At 45.5% G+C, this 22,469-nt stretch overlaps 1 protein-coding gene and 1 pseudogene across 3 annotated transcripts in view; one reads left to right on the top strand and one right to left on the bottom strand.

The window, feature by feature from the left end:
* The window catches only part of FBN3 (fibrillin 3), a 116,781-nt gene that overhangs the window by 76,841 nt on the left and 17,471 nt on the right, over positions 1-22,469 (bottom strand). For all 3 annotated transcript variants that reach the window (XM_069098771.1, XM_069098932.1, XM_069098853.1), the window contains 9 exons: positions 10,275-10,472; positions 9,539-9,664; positions 8,118-8,243; positions 7,015-7,167; positions 6,460-6,657; positions 5,519-5,662; positions 5,037-5,156; positions 4,014-4,139; positions 2,126-2,248 (listed from right to left, as the gene is read on the bottom strand). In XM_069098771.1, coding sequence (XP_068954872.1) covers positions 2,126-2,248; positions 4,014-4,139; positions 5,037-5,156; positions 5,519-5,662; positions 6,460-6,657; positions 7,015-7,167; positions 8,118-8,243; positions 9,539-9,664; positions 10,275-10,472 — 1,314 coding nt within the window. The remainder of the gene's footprint in view (positions 1-2,125; positions 2,249-4,013; positions 4,140-5,036; positions 5,157-5,518; positions 5,663-6,459; positions 6,658-7,014; positions 7,168-8,117; positions 8,244-9,538; positions 9,665-10,274; positions 10,473-22,469) is intronic.
* Positions 16,189-16,506, top strand: LOC138142181 (cytochrome c-like; annotated as a pseudogene).

Genomic DNA, 22,469 nt, shown 5'->3' with positions numbered 1-22,469 from the left:
GAAGCTTGTCTTCCAAGGAGGAGTTACAGTTGAGAAAGAACTTCCTTGTCATTGTGGGTGGATGGGAGGGGGCAAAGTCAGGGAGGCCAATCAGGCCTCCAGGTGTAATAGTCCAGGTGTAAACTGATGAATGTTGGAATTAGGATGAGAGCGGTTGGAAGAGATAGGATGAATTGCTTTTGCCTTCATTGCTATTAGCGCTGGATGCCCTATAGGAGGCGCTCTAGCACATTGAAAAGAACACTGTCTTTGAAGTCAAGGGTTGCTAACATTGATAAGAGCTGCTGACATCCATTTAGTCACGAAACACAATTATTTCTAGTGGAGAGACGCAGATACCTCTATGCAAGCGTGTCTACTTCTAGAGTCACTCTAACCCAGGCCAATACAAGTTTCAGAAACTTCCTTTTGGATTCCAAGGATCGCCAAAAATCCAAATTCAAACAGGAAAGAGTTAGGAAGTCTGACAAGTAAGATTTCCTATGCAGAGAATGTAAAAACAGCACAAATCTTGTTATGGGGAAATCTTCTCGAGCTAGACTGAGGGATACTTGAGAGAACAATTAAATTAATTAATGCCATGAGGCAGGAGTAGTCAAGACAATCTATTAAAATGCCATATGGCCTTAAATCAAATTATAATTGTAAGGCTCTATTATGATAGCCAGCATTTAATTTGACAATAGGCGAAAGAGTCAGTCTTTAGTGCTTCAGTACAAGATTTTCTTATTCCATAGGATGCACCAACAATCTCTACAGAGGAGTCAAGTACTATGAAGCCAATGGTATTTCATGGCAAGCCATCTCTCAGATATGCTTCCTTCTTTCCTCTGACAATGCCATCCCTCTAGCACAGATCCTCATCACCTCACACCTCAACAAGATTATTGCAATATCTTGTTGGTGGGTCTGCCTGCCTCAATCTCTCCCCACTCCAATTCATCCTCCATTCAGCCACCAAAGTGATTTTTCTAAAGCTTGGGTCTGATCTTGTCACTTCCCCTCCTGCTACTCAATAAACTCTAGTGGTTCCTTATCATCTCCAGGATGAAATACAATATGATCTGCTTGGCAGTCAAAGCCTCTCAAAACCCAGCCCCCTCCTCCCTTTCCAGCCTTCTCATACCTTACTCTCCACCAAGTACTCTCTGGACCAGAGACACTGGCCTCCTGGTTGTTCCACAAACAAGACCTCCATCTCTCAGTTCTGGGCATTCCCTCTGGCTGCCCCGCATCCCTGGGACGCTCTCCCTCCCCATCTCCACCTACTAGGCTTGATGTCAGGAAGAACCTTCTGACCCTGAGAGGTGTCCCAAGGTGGGACATGCTGCCTTGGGACGTGATGGGCTCCCCCTCCTCAGAGCTCTTTGAGCAGAGGCTGGACGCCCACTTGTCAGCTGGGTTACAAATAAATGGGGCCTTTTTTCCTTTCACATATGGGTTGGACTAGATACTCTCTAGGGGTCTTCCCAACTCTGAGACTTTTTGACACAAGATCAACAGAAACTTTTCCTTATCTGCCCTTTCTTTCTTGACAACCCCCTAGCATAGGTAATTTTGTTCAACAGTTTCTGCATTATTGTTCTAGAGAGAAGAGCAGAGCATTTGGCCAGTAGGAGCCAGAGGTCTGGGAATAAAAGCAAATCAGTTTTTCCGCCTGAAGGGTGAAGCCCATTCACCCCACTCCATCATCTCTACACCTTCCTGCTTTCTTCTTGCTTCTTGCCCCTCATTCTCCTCCTTCACATTCCCCATCTCTCCTCCTTAACCCTTGTGTCTCTCTCCTTCCCACTGACCTCTGTGCCTTTTCTTTCCTCCCACCCCACCTTCCACTCCCTTCTCCTCCCCATCTTCCCATCTTTCTTTTCCCTTTCTGTCTCCTTCTTCCTCCTCCCCTACATCCTGTCTTTCTCTTTCCCTGTCCCTATTCCCTCTTCCTTTTTCCTTCTTTCTTCTCCTTCCTACTTCCCCCTCCCTCCTCCCTGCTTCTCCCCACTATCTGCTGTCCTCCTCCCTCTCCCATCCCCCACATCCTTCCCCTTTCCACCATCTTCCCTCCCCCTCTCACCCAATTCCAACCTCCCCCTCCCCATCCCTCTGCACACATACACACACACACACTCACCCACGCAGTAGCGCCCGCTGGGATCCAGCAGGAAGCCAGGTTTACACAGGCACTTGAAGCTGCCAGCTTCATTGAGACACACGCCATTGAGGCACATGGTAGTGGTTGCACACTCGTCGTGGTCTGTGAGAATGGACAGAGGGAGAATCTGGGCCCAGGTGGGTATTTCAAGCAGCCCCCCTCCCCCCAAAGATCCCACTCCAACAGGGCTGTCTACATTCTTGGATCCCTTCTCCCTCAGCAGCTGTTGGGAAAGGGCTTTGTTTTTCTGGAGCCCATGTGTGGCCCTCTGGGATTTTGTGTATGCTAGAGATGCCTGGATGGACCTCTAAGGCAAGAGGGGAGAAGCCCCAGGCTTAACCCTGAGCAGCAATCCCCAGAGCTGTGTGCTTGAGTGAGAACATGTCTAAACATATAAGTGCATGTGAGCATGTTAGGCATTTGGGTTAATGGATAAGGCTGACTGGTATAGAGCTGACCAGCCCAGGACCAACCAGCCCAGAGCTTCAAGTCCCCTGGCATCACCTTCAAGAATGTTCTGTTCCTTCTGACCATGATGGAGAAACTTAGGGAAGGTCTTATGCACTTAATCATAGGGTCACAGAATCAAACACTCATACTTGGAAGGGACACATCTAGTCTAAGCCCCTCATTATACAGATAAGAAGACTAAAGCCCAGAAAGACGGCTCCCAGAGAGTTAAAGTAACTTGCTGAAGGTCACCTAGGCATTAGCAGAACCAGGATTAGAACCCAGGTACTCTGACCCTATGTCACTGCCTCTATATTCTAATTTGTAACATAATTGAGAGGCAGTGTGGTGTAGTAGAGAGAGAGATGACTTAAGAGCTAGAAAGACCTGGATTCAAGTTAGGATTCAAGTCTTAACACAGACACACACTGTGTCCCACAAGACCAATCACTTTATCCCTCAATGCTATTCACTGGAGATATTAAACACTCAATCTGGGGTCTATTTAAGCATATTAAAGTGTGGCTGGGAAATACTTAACAACATAAATAAAAATACAATGAAACATAGATAACATTGAATTTTAAAATTAAATCAATATGCAGTTGATGGGGGATCTTTATGTATGGTTGAGTTTCTATCTGTGTTTGATGCTGGAGCTACAGCAATCCTTGCAGACTTTTATAAGCAGAGAAGGTACCAAGCGGAATTGCTAGAAGGAGTTTTCCCATCTGGGGGTTCCCTATGTCAATGATATCACAGGTCCGGGGCCTGTCCTATAGTAGTTACCAGCTAGACCTAGAACCATAAAGGCAGAGTGAGAGTCTTATATATAGGGTCTTGATATTTATGTCTTCCTTGTAGTAGTTGCTCAACAATGCTTGCTTAATAGGTGGGTGGATGGATGGATGGATGGGTGGGTGGATAAGATTCTGTTAAGTTCACAGATCACTTCCTGAGCAGCTCAGGTCCTTGTCTCTTGCATCAAGCCTTCACTGGCCATATTAGTACTCCTCAATCTTTGATAACAGAACACAAAACATAATGGCCTTGAGAGCTTGTGGAAGAATTGGTGGTACTCACAGTGGAAGGATTTGCTCACCCACAGCCCTCCCCATATACTTTTTTTTTTAAAGTAATTGGGGTTAAGTAACTTGCTCAACGTTACACGGCCAGTTATTTCTGGGTGGGTGCTAAGTATCTGAGCCCGGATTCGATCCCAGGTCATCCTGACACTGGGGCTGGTGCTCCTACTCACTGAACCACCTGGCTGCCCCTCCCCATATACTTTTGCTTCCCTCCTTACTCCCAACCCCACACTTGCTTTCCAATCCACCAATATGTGGAGCCTCTGCCACCATTGGGTGTGAGTACTAGAACAGGTCTTGGTTTCTCCCTCATCCCACAGTCAACTCACCCACACAGTTTTTGCCATCTGGAGTGATCTCAAAGCCCGCATTGCAGATGCATTGAAAGCTTCCCTCCGTGTTAATGCAGCGCCCATGACGGCACATTCCACCATTTAGGATACACTCATCAATATCTGTGAGAAAATGGAGCTGTAAGAGGGTGGGGGGTTGGAGGTAGGGGCCAGGTGTCTGGTGAGGAGAGCGGGATGCAAGAATCTCTGTGTGTATGTGTATTTGAGAAAGTGGGTATGGGGGCCCATGGTGCAGTAGACAGACTATAGCCCTAAGGTATCAGCAGTAATAACAATAATAATAGTTTTGTTTATTAACTGATCATTTATTAATTATATAATGTATAAATTATAATTTACAAATCAATAATTTTAAATAATTAATATTTGTTCCTATTTCTTTGGACTTTTCAAAGCATTTTCCTTATAACAACTCTGAGTGATATGGTGACTCGCCTAGGAGGTCCACATCTAACGAGTAGCAGAACTTAGATCTTCGAATTACCACTCCAGGGCTACACATTTTATACCAAGCAGTGGCCCTAGAGACCTCAGACCATACGATCATAGGATTTTAATTGGAAGCGGCCTTAGAGACCATTCAGTCTAACTGCTTTATATAATAATGAACAGTCATATAATGCTTTAAGGATTACAAAGTGCTTTATACATCATAATTTAGTTGATTAAGATCAACTTTTGTTGTTTTGTTAGAACAATCCTGGGAGATCGGTGTCATTATTAGCCCCATTTTACAGATGAGGAAGCTGAGGCTGGAAGAAGTTAAGTGACTTATCCAGGGTCACACAGTAACTATGGGAGGCAGGATTTTAACTCAGGTCTTCCAGACTTCAGGTCTAATACTCTACTCACTGTACCATCTAGTTGTCTATAGGCATCTTTCCTCAGATGAAGAAACGGAGTCCTGAAGAGGCTGAGTGTTTTGCCTACAGAATGACGGGCTCTCTCTCCCCCAGGGACATAAAGATGAGCTGTCCACCCTCCCCAGGGGGATCATACCAACACAGGACTGTTTGGTGGGGGTGCTCTGGAAGCCTTCTTGGCATTTGCAGTGATAAGAGCCAGGCGTGTTGACGCAGTCTCCATGGACACAGGGGCTGCTGGAGCACTCGTCTACATCTGTGGACATAGCCCCACCCCTCAGTTACCCATCCCCATTTCCCCAGACTCTCCCAGGGACCCAGGTCCCTCCTTCCCTTGGTCTGCTTTTTCAGGATTCAGTAAGACTCCAGGCCCTTTCCCCTCATCCTTTAAGAACTCTGTGGGAACCCAAGTCTTCCCCTTGTCTTTGTCCTTCCAGAACTTAACAAAAACCCAGGTTCCTCTGAAGTCTTAGCAAACTCCCTGGGTCCCCTCTCTTGTCACTCTGCAGCCTTAGAGGGATTTAGGTCCCCTCTCCTGACCCTCGGTCACCTCAGGACTCAGGAGGAGCCCAAGTGCCCCCAACCCTTGCTGTGCCCGTCCCTGGACTTGGCCCTCACCAATGCATTCTCCACGCACGTCCTGCTTGTAGCCCATGTTGCACTCGCACCGATAGCTGGATGAGGTTGGGAGGCATCGTCCATTGAGGCAGAGGTTGGTGAAATGCTTGCAGATGTCAATGGTCTGATTCAGTGTGGCAGTGCCTAGAAGCAGGAGCCCATGAGGACGGGGGCCACCAGCCTCACCCTGACCCCGTTACCTCAGAATCCCAGAATCTTAGGGCTGAGAAGGATCTCAACAGAGATCTGGTTAGGCCTGTGCCTCCAGCCTCACCCTGACCCCCTCACCTCAGAATTACAGAATCTTAGGACTGAGAAGGATCTCAAAAGAGATCTGGTTAGGCCTGTGCCTCCAGCCTTACCCTGACCCCCTCACCTCAGAATCCCAGAATCTTAGGACTGAGAAGGATCTCAACAGAAATCTGGTTAGGCCTGTGCCTCCAGCCTTATCCTGACCCCGTCACCTCAGAATCCCAGAATCTTAGGACTGAGAAGGATCTCAACAGAGATCTGGTTAGGCCTGTGCCTCCAGCCTCTGCTTGAAGACATCTAGTGATAGGAAACTCAATCCCTCTCATTCCATTTTTGAAAGCTCTAATTGCTAGGAAGTCCTCCCTTACATCCAATCAAAATCTACCTCTCTACAATTCCCTACTTATACTGACACAGGTTCTGCCCTCTGGGGCCAAGCAGAACAAGCCTAATCCCTCTGTCCTGCCCTGCCTAACCCTACAACAGAGATGCCATGTGAAGCAGCAGTCAGTGATCTTGGGAGGTAGGCAGTGAGAGGGAGAAGAGAGCTGAGAGTAGGAGAAGAAAGCAACATTTCCCCTTCAGGGCCAGCTCTCTAAGGGATCACCTTCTGCCCTTCTCAAGGCAGGAAAGGTCTCTCAGGAAGCAGTATTAATAGTGGGGATAGGGGAGGAGAGGGTTGGCCTTACCGATGCTGGAGCTGCCAGGGCCCAGGCCAGGAAGGCTGGGGAGGGAGCCTTGTCCATTGGTACCATGGGGACCGTGTCGAGCAGGTCCAGTCAGGCCAGGACCCAGGCCATTAGGTCCAAATCCTGGAAGGCCTGGGAAGTGCCCAGGGTAGGCAGGCAGCACGGGAGGGCCCTCAACACACAACCGGCGAAACTCATCTACAAAGCAGGGAGAAGAATGGTTATTGGACCTGGGGCCAACGTAGAGGAGGAGGTAAAGCAAAAATTGGGCTTTTGAGTCCTGGTCTCTTTGGGGCCGGTGGACAGGGGGATATGGGGTGATGGAGGATCAAGGATTTGTGTTCAAAGATCCACTGGACACTGTTCTTGGTGGTTGCCATGCCAGAGAAAAGATCTTTAGCAGAGGAGGTTTGGGGATCAATCCCGCCTCATTCCTTTTGGGGAAAGGCACAGCTATCCTTGTCTTCTACCCTTCCTACCTTTTCTCTCTCTTCTCTTTCCCCTCCCCTTTCCTCCCAAGACTCCCACTATAGCCCCATTCCCAGATCAGCTCACCAGAGGCCCTCTGGGGACACATCTCTGGCGCTGACCCTACGGCCCAGCATCGGCCCCATTCACAACAACACTGCCTCTTGGAAGCTTGGCCTGGCAGCTCTCCAGCACAGCGGCCCCCCAGTAAGGCAGAGAAGCAGGTACCCATTCTCTGATCTGTGGGACAGAATCACAGAGCCCATGAGCGCCAGAGACTCTGGGCACCAGAGGGAGACAGTGGTGCTGAATCCAAGGAAGAGTCAGTCACTCATGGAATTGTCCTAGGAAAGAGAAGACTGGTCAAAATGGGAGGAGGGGAGGAGCCAGGGCTGAGAGGTCTGGGATTGAACCAGGAGAGATAGTGACTAACACAGGGTTTGGGTTGGAGGAATAGTCACAGTGGAGAAATGGGGAGCAATGAAGGTCAATAATGCTAGAGAATGTTTCCTGGAGGTGCAGGGAGGTCAGGTGGGAAACAACCATACAATACTGTTCAGACATTCCAAATTCTAATGTCCCTCCAACCTCTGGCATCAGGACTTTTAAAGTCCCTCCCAGCTCTGATATTCTGTGTTCTAAGGTCTCTCCAGCCCCGACATCTGGGGTACCTTCAGTGCCCTAAGATCACTCCCAGGTTTGGCATTCTATGTTTTAAGAAGCTCTAATATTCTTTGTTCTAAGGACCTCCCAGCTCTGACATCCTCTGTTCTAAGGGCCTTTTTCCTATTTAGAAGATGGAACCTAGCCCTTGAAGCCAAGAAACCACTATCAGGAGCCCATCAGGAAAAAGGCTAAGGGAAAAAAGGCCTCAGGTTTGGGAGTGGAGCAGAGCTGAGGTTTGTGGGGCTTACAAGAGAGAGGGAGCCAGCACCCCATCCTTCTCCCTGAGCACAGAGCAATTAGACAGCGTTAGGAGACCACAAGTCCTGGCTAACATCCTAACATTCATTCACAGTCTAAACTGGAGGGTGAGTCAATAGTCTTTCACTATGGTGAGGGTACCATGAGTTCTGGGCCTGAGGATCAGGCACCAGGAGGGTCTCTGGTAGCTGTAGGGTGAGCTGGTTGTGGACTGAGGACAGGTAAATATCAGAGTCAGGACCCCAAGGCCCTGAGAACCATCTTACCCAAGCAGTGAGATCCATCAGCACTTGCCATGAAGCCTCGGGGACAGGTGCAGACATAGCTCCCCACCGTGTTGGCACATTCTCCACCTTCACAGACACCAGGGATGGTGCTGCACTCGTCCACATCTGAATAGGGCCAAGGGCAAGGGGAGCACATGAGATATCCTGCTTATTCTGAGTCCTGTTCTCCTTTCTCCATTCCCTCCATCACATCCCCCTCTTCACAATGGCTCCCATTTCAATAACACCATCTAAACATCTGCCTCCTGCCCTCTGAATTCCCAATTCACAAAGATCAAAAATGTAAAGGGACTTGTCCAAGGTCACCCTTATTCTCTTCTCTGCCAAGGCCCCGCCCCCAATATAGTAGAAATGTACTGATATAACAGAAATAGTGTTGAACTTAGAATCAGAGGGCTTTGGGATCAAGGCTGGGCTTTGACACTTAATTAGCTGTGTGACACTAAGCGAATGACTTGCGCTCTCTGGGCTTCAATTTCCTCATATGCAAAATGGGGACAAAAATTCCTGCCCCACTGACCTCAAAGGGTTATTGTGAGAAAAGTACTTTGTAAACTCTAACATTTCATCAAAATGGGAGCTGTGACTATTCCAGAATTCTAAGCAGGGAAGTAATCCGTGCAGTGTGGTAGAGTCCTCTTCGAAACTAGGAAGATCTAGGTTTAAATTGTGCCTCTGATGTCTACTGGCTATGTGACCCTGGGCAAGTCACTTAACTCTCTACAACTGTACATTGCAGAGAAGGTGTCAATCTTGCATTTGTGGAGGGAATTCCCTTCAAAGATGTTCCCTAGGCTGATGAAATCACAGGTCTGCTTTTAAAAAGAATGACCAGGAAATAAGTCTGAGCTCATGCGAGGTGGTTCTGGTCTTTCTAACTGAGGATCACAGATTTAGAACTGGAAGGAATCATCATTTATAGTCCAACTCCAGAGTTTTAAAGGCAAGGAATCTAAGGACCAGAGAGAAGTAACCTGCCCAATGTCACCTGTTTAGTAAGTTGCAGACCAAGGATCTGTTCCTGGGTCCTAGCTACCTGTGAGACAATTAGGTAACAGAGTGGATAGAACACTGAACCTGAAGTCAGGAATACCTGAGTTCAAATCTGGCCTCAGATACTTACTAGCTGTGTGACTCTGGGCAAGTCATTTAACCCCTGTCTGCTTCAGTTTTCTCATCTGTAAAATGGGCATAATAATAGCATCTCCTTCCCAGGATTGATGTGAGGCTTAAATGAGATGCAGCTGGCAGTATTTAGCACAGTGCCTGGCACGAGCTTGTTACCTTTCCCTTCCAAATCCAGCACTCCAGCTTCATGTCTCTGTGCCCCATAGCAGCCCTTCCTCTTTGCCCCTGTTCCCCTGCATTCTTTCATGTCTCATTCTTGGTGCTTCCCCTACCTTCACATTTGTGGCTGGCCTCCCCCAGATGGTGACCGGCAGGACAGCGGCACTCAAAGGAGCCCACAGAGTTGATGCAGTTCCCGCCCTGGCACAGGCCTGGGATGGCCCGGCACTCATCCACATCTGTAAAGGACAAAGAGAGGCAGAGGGTGACCCCAAAGTCTGACCCAGAGTCTAGAATGGGACTGTCCACCAAGACACCCCAATGCCCCACCACAATTCATACATTCAGATCCCCTTTTCACCAGCTCTCAGAGTAAGTTCCCCCCTGGACCTTCATCCCCTCCCTGCTCCATAGTCCTTCACAACTCTGATCTCTACCCTCCATGAACCTCCTGTCAACCCCCACATCTCATAGGATGCAGAGTCTTAACAGGGAGTGTTCCCTTGGCCCCTCTTACTGCCCCACCTTCCCCCAGGCTGAGGGCCTATCCAGTGGGTCTACTCATACAAAGGCTTCAAGGTCTCTTCAGTGTGTATCCCCATCCCACAAGGCTCAGGGTCTGTCCAACAAGCTTCCTTCCCATGAGACTTAGTATTCCCCTTCCCCATGGGGTTCAGGTGCTCCCTAGCTATTTGCCCTGGGAGGGCTCAGGGGTTCAAAGTTTCTCCCCTTGCCCTATCACTTCTCCCCTTGCCCTGTCACTACTCTCCTCTCCCCCAGGATCCAGCATCCCCTTGGTCATTCTTCACACCATCATTTTAATCCATGATTCTTTGCCCTCCTTTTTACCTTGACAGGCCCCAGTTCGAATGTTTGGGATGAAACCTCTGCGGCAGGGGTGGGGCTGGGCAGGGCACGGCTCACAGGGGTGACCCCAGGCACGACCCACACTGGCACAGCACATCGTCTTGGTGCAGACGAGGCCACTTAGCTGGCCCTGGCACACCTGGTTGTTGACTTGGGTGAAGCAAGGTCCGGTGCGGTAATCTGCCAGGAGGGGCAGGTATTTAGTGAGCAAGATCAGGGCAGAGCTCCAGTTCTGATGGCCCTGCTCCTCCCTGCAAATTCTAGCCTCATCCTCAGCAGCTCTGGTCCCATCCCCTCCCTCTTGGTGCCATCCTTTCAAATTTTCTTGAATTACCCCTCCCTCCATTCCATGAGCCTGTCTGCTCTGATCCAAATTTATAGATCAAAAACTTGGGGAACTTATAAGCACTCATTTCAATGTGGTATCTACGTGGTGCCATGAATAGAGCTTTGGGCTTGGAACCAAGAAGAGATGAGTTCAAATCTGACCTCAGACACTTCTTATCTCTATGGTTTAGGCAAATAACTCATAACTGCCATCTGCCTCAGTTTCCTCAACTGTGAAATGGGAATAATAATAAAACACCTGCCTTCTAGGGTTGTCGTTAGGATCAAATGAGAGCATATTTATAAAAAGCACTTAGTACAATGCCACACACGTAGTAGGCACTTATTTAATACTGAAGGGGAACTTTAATAGCTACTTAGGGTTTATAAAACACTTCACAAAAGCTAGAATTGTTACTCCCATTTCACAGATCACAGGATCATAGCTTGTGAGCAGGAAGGGACTTCAAAGGCCATCTAGCCTTGTTAGTTGTTAACTTGGGATGCTGGGGTCTGTGTATAGATTTCATAGGATCTGTAAACTTGGATGGGGGAAAATGACATCTTTACTTTCACTAAATGCTAACTGACATTTAGCATTTTCTAAAATTATGGATTTTTTTTTAAAAAACCACATTATCCTGAGTAGTCCATAAGCTTTGACCCAATTGTCAAAGTGATTCATAACACAAAAGGTTAATAATCCCTAACAAGCTCAGTCTCTCAATTTTATTGTTCAGAAAACTGAGGCTAGATGGTCTTTGAGGTCCCTTCCAACTCACACCAGTTAGAAGTTAAGGGACTTGCCAAAAGTTCAAGCCACATCCTTCAACTCCATGTTAATCATTCTTTTCTATTACATCATGCTACCTCCCTTAGATGAGCATCTCAGCACCTTAGATGAGGTGCATTGACCCAGGTCACCCAGCTTATAAAGCATCAGACTCCCGAATCAGAACTCTTTGCATTAGAGCCCAGGCCCTCTGCATCTCTGGCCCTCCCAAGACCTCCTGTGTGCCCAGTCCTATGAGAGACAGCATGAGAGGATAGAGAAGAAAGAAGGAACAGAGTCCATTATGAGCTCAAGCAGGATTATGGCCCAAGGACTCTGAGCCAGAACCAGGGGACAATTCATTTCTCTGACCTTAGTTGCCTCAACTGTAAGATGAGGGGGTTGGGCTAGATGGTCTCCAAAACCCCTTCTAGGTCCAAGTCTGTGATCTGATCACCCTGTGACAGGGACCAACTTTGCCCCTTGGTTGGTCAGGGCCAGGTACAGCAGCACTCCCTCAGAATCACAATCCTGGTGGGGCAGCCAGGTAGCACAGCAAGTAAGAGCACCGGCTCCAGTGTTGAGAAGACTTGGAGATCAAATCCCGGGCTCAGACACTTAGCACCCACCCAGAAACACCTGGCCGTGTAACCTTGAGCAAGTTACTTAACCCCAATTGCTTAGGGGTGGCCAGGTGGCTCAGCGAGTAAGAGCGCCGGCTCCAGTGTCGGGATGACCTGGATCAAATCCGGGCTCAGATACTCAGCACCACACCCAGAAATAATAACTGGCCGTGTAACCTTGAGCAAGTTACTTAACCCCAATTGCTTTAAAAAAAAATCACAATCCTGGGGGTTAGGGATGGCTCTGCCCAGGGGGGCACAGCTCCTGGTCACCCCTTTGGAAAATGGACAGTCTGCAGGTATCTCAAACTCAACATGCCTCATAGAGAACCCAGGACATTTGGAATAGGAGCCAGTTTGGGGGCAGAGATGCAGCTTCACAGTCATTTCCGACTCTTTTCTCCTCATCTTCCCATATCCACTTAGTTGCTAAATCATGTCATTTCTACCATCTCATAAATGCAGCTCCTCTCTACTTGGCCAACGTCATTCAGGCCCTCATCAGCCTTCATCTGGATCATTGCACTAATGTTCAAGTCTCCTTCCCTCCAATCCATGCTCCATCCAGCTGACAAAGAGATTTTGCTAAAGCACTGGTGTGACCATGTTACTTCCCTGCTCAATAAGATAGATCCTGTCTGCCCTTCTCGGCCTGCCTATAACTTACCTGTCAGCTTTCAATCTAGCTACCTTTCCAGCTTTCTTATACATTATGCTCATTCCTGCACTCTATGGTCCAATCACACTTGCCCTCTTGTTTCTTTTAAACATGACCCTCCTTTTGTATTCTCATGTTGGGAATATACTCCTTCCTCCTCTTTGCATCTCTACTTATCTTCAAGGCTCTGCTCTAACAATAAATCCTGTATGAAGCCAATGGATAGAGCACAAGGTTGGGGGGCAGGAAGACCTGAGTTCAAATTTGGCTTCAGATACTTCCTAGTTGTGTGAACTTGGGCAAGTCACCTAACCTCAGTTTCCTCGACTGTAAAATAGGAATAATAATAGCACCTACCTCTCCAGTAGAAACACCAGCTCAAGTATGTGGCACAATGGATAGAATACAGGCTCTGGAATCTGGAAGACTCATCTTACTGAGTCCAAATCTGACCTCAGATACTTCCTAGCTGTGTGACCCTGGGTAAGTCACTTAACCCTGTTTATGTCAGTTTCCTTATCTGTAAAATGAGCCAGAGAAGGAAATGGCAAACCACTCCAGTATCTCTTCCAAGAAACAGGGTCACAGGGAGTCGGATACAACCGAAAATCTACTGAACAACTACTTTCCAATGTTGTTATGAAGATCAAATGAAATGGCAACACTTGGAAAGTACTTAGCACATAGTAGGTACTATATAAATGCTAGCTACTGTTACTATTATTATTTTTACCCCCAGAAACTATTGCCCTTCCCAGAAATCACCGTGTATCTATTTTATATATAACTATTTATGTACATATTGTTTCCTCTGATAGAGGCAGCTAGGTGAGGCAGGGGACAGAGCCCTAGGGTAAGGAAGACCTGAGTTCGAGTCTATCCTCAGACACTTACTGGTTGTGTGACCCTAAGTAAGTTATTTAACTTTTGTCTGCATCAGTTTCCTCACCTGTAAAGCGGGGATTAAAACAGGATCTACGTAGATCGTGTGAAAGTATATTTGTCATGAGCTCAGCACACAGTGGCGCTTAATAAATTCTTGTTTCTTTCCTTCTCTGACAGAGATGTAAGCTCCTCAAGGTCATCTAGTCCTGGGGGTCAAACCCAAATAAAAATGAATGGGGACCCCCGGGGCTACATATTCACTCAGCTTTGAGATGATCAATATTACTTATGTTTTATTGTATTTTATTTACTTTGTTAAATATTTCCTAATTACATTTTAACCTAGTTAAGGACCATGGACTATGTGTTTGACACTTTCATGTTATAAAGGAGGAAAATGAGGTCCAGAAAGGAGACTTGACTGGACCAAGGTCACACAGCCAATAAAGGTCAAGGGTAGGGTTTGGACCCCTGTCCTCTAACTCTGAAGCCCGCATTCCTTCCATTGCACCAAGGTGCTCTTGGAAACAGTTTTCTTAATACTTTTGGACTTATCCCAGATAAGCAGCTCTCTTTACATGGACCAGGGAATTACTTCTATTTTAGGTGTTTCCATCCTATGCTAAGAGGTGCAATGGACAGAGGACAGGATCTGAGTTCAAATCCAGTCTCAGACCCTGGGGCAAGTGACTTCATTTCTGTCTGCCTCAGTTTCCTCATCTGTAAAATGGGAAAAATAATAACAACACCTACAGCTCTAAGGGTTGTTGGGATGATCAAATGAGATTATATTTATGAAATGCTTTGCAAGCCTTAAAACTCTCTATAAATGCTAGATACTATCATCATCACTGTTATTATCTGAGCTCTGCAAGAGTTTTAAATAGTGATATTTACTAAAATCACTCTATTTTTTTGGTGCAGTCATGGATAAGTGACTTGCCCAGGGTCACACAGTTAGTGTCTGAGGCTGGATTTGAACTCAGGTCCTCCTGACTCCAGGGTCAGTGCTTTATCCACTGCACCACCTAGGTGGCCCAAAGTACTATCATTCTAAAAACATTTTTATCAGCTACTGCTATAACACAAGAGGATGATTAAATTTTAAGTACAACCTAATCTGGGTAGCTAGGTGGCAAAGTGGATAAAATGCCAGACCTGGAGTCAGGAAAACTCATCTTTCTGAGTTCAAATTCAGCCTTAGATACCTACTAGCTGTGTGACCCTGGGTAAGTCACTTAACCCTGTTTGCCTCAGTTTACTCATCTGTTAAATGAACTGCAGAAGGAAATGGCAAACCACTCCAGAATTTTTGCCAAGAAAACCCCAAATGAGATCACAAAGAATCAGACATGACAGAAAAATGACTAAATAAACAGTCTAATATGGCATTCACTCAAATGGTTAGCATTAGATATAAGAGAGTATATTTAAGAAGGATTATCCTATTTGAATACAAGTACCAATTACTGTTATCCATCAAAGACCTCCTTCTATGCCTCCTAGTGGCATGGCAGCATCCCTTGACTCAGGAAGGCTACACCACCAGAGAATACTATGTACTACCACTCAGTTCTGCTGAACTCTAAGCATTTCACAGTTTAGTAAACAGCCCCAGTGAGGGTTAGTGACTAAGCCAGGGTCACACAGTTGACAAGTTTCTAAGGCAGTGTTCAAATGTATGTCTTTCTGACTCCAAGTCCATGCTATTCCATGCAGCCTCCAGAAGCCTGGTTTTCCAATTCCCCATGTAGCGATCCCCTTCAAAGCCTCCTATGAGGCTGGTCCTGATTCCCCCAACTGTTAGTGCCTTCCTCCTCAAATTACCTGGGATTTATTCTATGGAGACTTATTTTGTATAAACTTGCATGTATTATGGACTATAAACTCCTTGAAGACTGTGTTCCCAGCACCAAATAACAGGGAGGATGAGAGAGTGGACAGGGAGCTGGCCTTAGAGTCTGATACATACTGGTGAATCACCTAATGTCCCTGTGTCTCAAACAACTCTATGGCTCTAGAGTGTGGAGGTTTGCTTTGGAAGAAGGAGTTTCCTTTTGGGAAAACATCCTCTACATCAAGAATATCACAAATCCAGATGCCTTCCCCCACAGTCACATTGTGGCCTGGTATCGAGTTGGCTATCATTCTTGTTCAGTCATTTTCAGTCAGGTCTGTCTTTTTAGGACCCCATTTGGGGTTTTCTTGACAGAGATACTGGAGTGGTTCACCATTTCTTCTTCCAGCTCATTTTATAGATGAGGAAACTGAGGCAAATAGAGTGAAGTGACCTGCACAGGGTCACACAGCAAGGAAGTGTCTGAGGCCAGATTTGAACTCAGGAAGATGAGTCTTCCTGACTCCAGGCCTAGTACTTTATCTACTATGCCACTCAGCTACCATCTACCTTGCATTCCACTAAAATACCCACATCTTTTTCAGGAAAATTGCCATCTAAAAATACCTCTTCCATCTTGTACTTGTGAAGTCTAGTTTTTGAAGCCAAGGGTAAGACTTTACACATATCCCTATTAAATTCATTTTATTAGGGGTACAGCATGTCCTTGGTCAAAGGAAAAGGAACTAAGGACAGTGGTTAACAAGCTCACTGGAGCCAGAGCCAAATTCACAATGGTGGATGTTGAAAAGGACAAGAGGATTTTTTGTTCAGAAGCATGCACAGTGCCACACAATTGGAAAGGGAAGCAAGCACAGGACTGGACCTCATTGGAGTGGACTCTTTGGATAAAAACTGGTCTGGCTCCAGGATTCTTGGCACAGATGCCAACAAAAGCAAAGGCATCGTCTGGGGCGAGGATATGCTGACGGAATACTTGGAAAACCCCAAGAAGTCTATCCCTGGAACAGAAATGATCCTCGCTGGCATTCATAAGAAAGGAGGAAGGGCAGGCTTGATAAGCGTATCTCAGAAAAACTACCAATGAGTAATGGCTGTTTGCTGCCTCTCTTACAAAAAGACGCCGCATGATGAGGTTTCCTTTTTCTTTCGTTTAAACATATGCCATAACCCTCCTCTCTTTAAATTGCTTTTATCAACCAGGGAACTTTGATCATGAATGGTTGCTTTAAAATTGTGCTCAGCAGCTGTAATTTAAGGAATTATGTAGATTAGGTAGGTTTGTGTTTAAATGAACATAATTACATTTTCTCCATTGTGGTTTTAAGTCTAGCCACAGAAAGGCATGATAACAATGAATAGAGATAGCTGGCCTCAGAGACAGGAAGACCAGGCCTTAAATTCTGCCTCACTCACACAGTACATATATGTATACACACATACATACATGTATACACATACGTATATGTTAACACATCTATTTATACATAGATACAAGTGTATACTGGCTATGTGACCCTGGACAAACCACAACCTTTCAGTGGCTCTAGGCAACTAATACTATAAAGTATGGAGAAAGTACCAAACAGGACCAATAAAGGGAATTATCATCAACTTCTCTTTCTCACCCCATATCTAATTTGTGGCCAAGACCTGAAGATTTTACTTTTGCAACATCTTTAGCATGTGCCCCTTCTCTCCTCTGAAACTGCCAGGTTCTCATCACCTCATGCCTGGACTACTGCAATAGCCTCCTGGTTGACCTCCTTGCCTCAAGTCTTTCCCCACTACATTGTATTCTCCACTCAGCCACCAAAATTATCTCTCTAAGCTTAGGTCTGACCATATCTCTCTCCTGCTCAATAAATTCCAATAGTCCCCTTTTTTCCAGGATCAAATGCAAAATCCTCTGTTTGGCTTTTAAAGTCCTTCATAAACTGGTTTCATTCTGGTTATTTTATACCTTCCTTTACTCCATGTACTCTATAATCTAGTGACACTGATTTCCTTTTTGTCCCTTGAAAAAAACATTCTGGGGGAGGCTAGGTGGTGCAGTGAGTAGAGCACCAGCCCTGGAGTCAGGAAGACCTGAATTCAAATCCAGCCTCAGAAACTTAACACTTACTAGCAGTGTGACCTTGGGAAAAATCACTTAATCCCAATTGCCCAGCTTTCCCCCCTCCAAAAAAAAATTTTAAAAGAAGGAAAAAAAAGAAAAAGACACTCCATCTTTAACATTCATGAATTTTCACAGGCTATCCGTCATGCCTGAACTACTTCTCTTCCTCCTTACTTCTATCCCTTGACTTCTCTGGTTTTCTCCAAATCAACTAAAATTCAACTTTCTGTGACAAGCCTTTCATGGTCCTACTTACTGTTAGTGCCTTTCCTCTCTCTCTCTCTGTCTCTCCCTCTCTCTCTCTCTCTCTCTCTCTCTCTCTCTCTCTCTCTCTCTTTCTCTATTTCTCTCTCTCTCTTTCTCTCTCTCTCTCTCCCTCTCCCCCCCTTTCTTCCTCTGATCTAGCTAGCTAGCTACATCCATATATATGGACATAGATTTCTATCTATCTTTCCTGCCTGTACATAGTCGTTTGCATGTTGTCTTTACCTATTAGACTGTAAGCTCCTTGAGGGTAGGAATAATATTGGCCCTTCTTCGTATCTACAATACTTAGGACAGTCTGGTGCATAGTAAATGCTTAATAAATGCTTGTTGGCTTGATTGCTTTCCTCAACTGGAACATCTCCATACCAATGAAATCATACAAGTCTTGGTCTTATCCTGATTACTAATTCATTTAGAGTGAGAATATTTGTAATGTTGTGATCATAAGGTTTAATTCAATAATGAAATAGTCTTAAAATGCCAAGGATAGATTTCCTCTTGTTAAATTCATTCTCAAATTCCAGCCCATCAAGATTATTTTGGATCCCAACTTTGACAATCAGGGTGCTCACCCCCTTCCTATCTTTGTTCCATCTGCATGTTTGATAAGCACACCTTATTTGCCTTTATCTATGTCAATGATAAAGGAAAAGTTAAATGGTCTAGGGTCCTGCCTATATTGCGGGTCTTCCAGTGGAGGTCTCTGTCCAAGAAGATACTGAGTTATTTTCTACTCTTCTTTGAGTCTGGCCACCCAACCAGCTCTAAAATTATCTCATGGTTTGGTCTAGACCACATGGCTCCATTTTTTCCACAAGAATAACATGAAGTCCTTTGTCAAATCCTTTACTCTAATCTAGGGTCTATGGCACTTTCTCCTTCCTCTACCATCTACAAAGCCCCGAAGAAGCCATGTGGAAACAATGCTATTGTGAAGACAAATTGTCAAGTGATGAAATGAGTCAGTCTTCAGGACGTCACAGTGGGCATAGCTAATCAAGCACCCTGAGGGGACTAAGACAGGGAAATTTCCATTGCTTAAAAAGCCCTAAGCACTCAGAATCCTTGGGTCTTGAGACCAGGCAAATGGTTATTATTTTTTTATATATTTGCAAAATCCATAAAGTCACACACTCAATCTTTCTGTCACCTTTTCAATATTCTTAACATAGATGGCAAAAAGATGCCTCCAATATCTTTCCACCTTACCCCCAAGCAACAGGGAGTGGGTGTGGGTGCATGAGGATGTGTGGGTAAGGAAGTCTGTACTCAGGAAGAGGGAAAATGAGGGGGGGAATGACCAATTTAAATCACAGTGACAATTCCATTCTTTGGAAATGACGATGTACTATACCACGTATCTCCCATTGCTAGAGAACATTACTCTATAAAATGTCTCTTAATGCTCCCCAAATGCTGCTTGGTACAGAACATCTCTTGGGAGTAGAAGATGCTCCCTGTGGGATCTTAACAATGCTCCCCATGCTGTAGCTCTTGGAGCCAGATGGTGTTTCTAACAGAGCACCTCTAAAAATTGGAAGGTGCTTCCTGATGGGCATCTCTCAGAGCTGAACAGTGATCACCACAGAACATCTTTGGAAATAAAGGTATTCCCTCCAGTAAGGACATTGCTGACAATTAGAATATACTGCCTGTAACATGTCTCCTAAGTCTTAATGGTAGTCTCAGCCAGTAGTTCTTGGGGCCAGATGGTACTCCCAATTAGGCTTTTCTAAGAATTGGAAGGTGCTCCTCACAAAAGGTCTCCCAGATCTCAATAGTGCTCCCTATGCACTAGTTCTTAAAGCTAAAGGGCATTTCCAAGAGATGTAAGGTACTTCCTGTAGGACCTCTCCATGAACTAGATAATGCTCCTGGAGCCTCAGGACCTCCCTGACTCAGGTCTTTCCCTACTACGTTGTATTCTCCACTCAGCCACCAAAATGATCTTCCTAAACATAGGTCTGGCCATATCTCTTTCCTGATCAATAAATTCCAATAGACCCCCTTTTTCCAGGATCAAATGCAAAATGTTCTGTTTGGCTTTTAAAGCCCTTCATAAACTGGCTTCATTCTGGTCACCTCCTGGAACCTCAGTACATCTCTGAAAGTTGGAAGGTGCTTCCTATGGTACACCTCCCAAAGCTTCATGGTGTTTCATGCACAACATCTTCTGGAGCCAGATTTTGTTCCCAACAGGACATCTCCAAGATTAGGATATATTCCCTGCAGATTATCCCCCAGATCTTAATGGTGCTCTCCATGTACTATCTCATGGAACTAGATAGGGTTTCTAACAGGGTACTTCCAAGAGCTCAATGTATTCCCTACAGAGCATCTTTTGAAGCCAGAAGAATTCCCTCCAGTTCATCACTAAGAGTTAGAAGAAACTAACTCTCTGCAGGATATCTCCCAGAGATGGAAGAAGTTTCCCAAGGGCTGTTTCCTACAGAGTTCATAGAACTGCTTCAAAGGGTATTTCCCACACTGGCCTAGGACTACTAAGTTCACTATAGGCTATCTTTTCTTAAAAGATCATAGGAGGCCAGAGTCATTCCTGGGATTTTCAAATCCACTAGGGAAATAATAAAATCATAAGATTCAAGCCTGGAAGAGACATCAGAAGACATCTAGTCCAACCCCTTCCTTTAACAAATGAGGAAACTAAGCCTCCAAGAGGGGAAAATTCTTGCCCAAGACCACACAGATAATAAGTGGCAGAGCTGGGACCAGAATCCAAGTCGTCTTAGGACAAAGCCAACATTCTGTGCACTACACCACCCTGCTGATAAAATCCCTGAAATGTTGAGATCAACCTGCCCTTTCAAAGACCTCTTGGGTCAGTGCGGGCCTGGTCCAGGATCTGGGGAGGTTGGGAGGCAGTGGGATAGATTATTCCTCTAGCCCTACCCCCATCATGACCTTTCTCACAAACTCAAGCATGTCTAGTGAACCCCCTCCCCCTCTCCTTGCTCTGATCAGTGCCCACTCTATGTGTCTTGGTGGAGAACAGCTGGCTGCACAGCTGGAGAGTCTGTCTGATTTCTGGCCCCAAGCTCAATTCAAACCCATCCACCAGTGCTTTGGGAAACCTCCTGTTTGAAGACATTTTATGCATACAAGATGTCGGCAAAGGCTGCACAAACAAGCAAAGGCCCCTTTGTGTCTCCAGTCTCACATCCCCCTCCCCATTCCCTTTTCCAGAAGTGATTTCCTTTCTGATTCTGTTTGCCAGATGGTCTTAATAAAGCAGCTTGACCTCAAGAGGAAAAGGGCAAGGACAATCTCAGTTCAAGTCCCAGCTCTAACACTTACTAACTGCATGACGCTGAAAAAGTCACAGATCTCTGAGTCTCAGTTTACTCATCTGTAAAATAGGGATAATGATTTTTATACTGCCCATCTTACAGAGTTGTTGTCAAGAATGGACCATGTAAACCTTGAAACACTAGAAATGTTAACTTGCTATTGCTATAATTGTTGTTGTCCATCATCACTTAAGAAATCAACATATGTACACACATAATGTACATATTTATACACATAGATGTATATATGTGTACACAAGTGTATATATACATATGTGTGTGTACACACATATATTTATACACACACGTGCGCATGATATACCAAATGGATGAAAAATGGATGAGAGGAGGGACACTTCTGATTGACAAAGCAAAGCACCCAGAGTTTGATAGAAGAAGAACCAAGATAAATTTAGGGAATTATACATGTTCTTTCAACAATCTCAAATTGCTGCTGGTCACCAAGTCTGTCATTTTCGCTTTTAAATGAGATAAGAAGAGGGAGTAAAGTGTCATGGAAAGAGCACAGTACCGGGAGACAGGAAAAACCTGAGTGCAAATTCTGCTGCTAATACTTGTGAGCTCTTTGACTCTGGGCGAGAAACTTTCTCTCTCTCTAATCCTCAGTTTCCACATGGGAAAAAAGAGGATAATCATACATGTAGTGCCTTGGATGTTGTGAAGGTCATTTGAGATAGATTGGGATAGGGTGCTTTCATTGGTAATAACAACAATAACAAACAATGACAAGAATAGCTACTATTTATATAGTACCTATAGTTCCAGCCACTGTGCTAAGAACTTTTCAAGTACTGACCTCAACCACCCTGAGAGTAGGTGCTGTTATTACGGCTATTTTACCGTTGAGGAAACTGAGGCGAGTAAAGGCTGAGCTTGGACTGAGGTCTTCCTGGATCCAAGGCTGGCTCTCTGTCCACTGTACCACACTATCTTTAGACCATTTTGGATTAAAGAGTGACGTCAGTGATGGTTATTATTCCCCTGGTGTTGCTTTTGGTTGTAAGCTATGGAACCCTCAGATCACAGGACAACCAGACCATCAAAAGAGCCAGAAGAGGGGCTTCCACTCATTGGATAGATCTTCTAGGGAGTATTTAAGGAGGGAAAGGGACAAGAATTGCCCAGGATGAGAAGGCATGGCTAGGTTATGATCTGCATGAGTGGAGGAAATGCCACCATCATTTGGGTCACAGATTCATTAAAACATTACTGGGCAGTCAGGTGGCATAATGGATATACTACACTGGCTCTGGGGTCAGGAGGACCTGAGTTCAAATCTAGCCTCAGACACTTGACACTTATTAGCTGTATGACCCTGGACAAGTCACTTAACCTTCAT

The sequence above is a fragment of the Petaurus breviceps genome, unplaced genomic scaffold, assembly GCF_028583685.1.
Source record: "Petaurus breviceps papuanus isolate PSGF00001 unplaced genomic scaffold, PetGlider_PUasm1.0 103, whole genome shotgun sequence".
NCBI classification, from domain to species: domain Eukaryota; kingdom Metazoa; phylum Chordata; class Mammalia; order Diprotodontia; family Petauridae; genus Petaurus; species Petaurus breviceps.
This window is presented reverse-complemented; position numbering and strand designations above follow the sequence as displayed.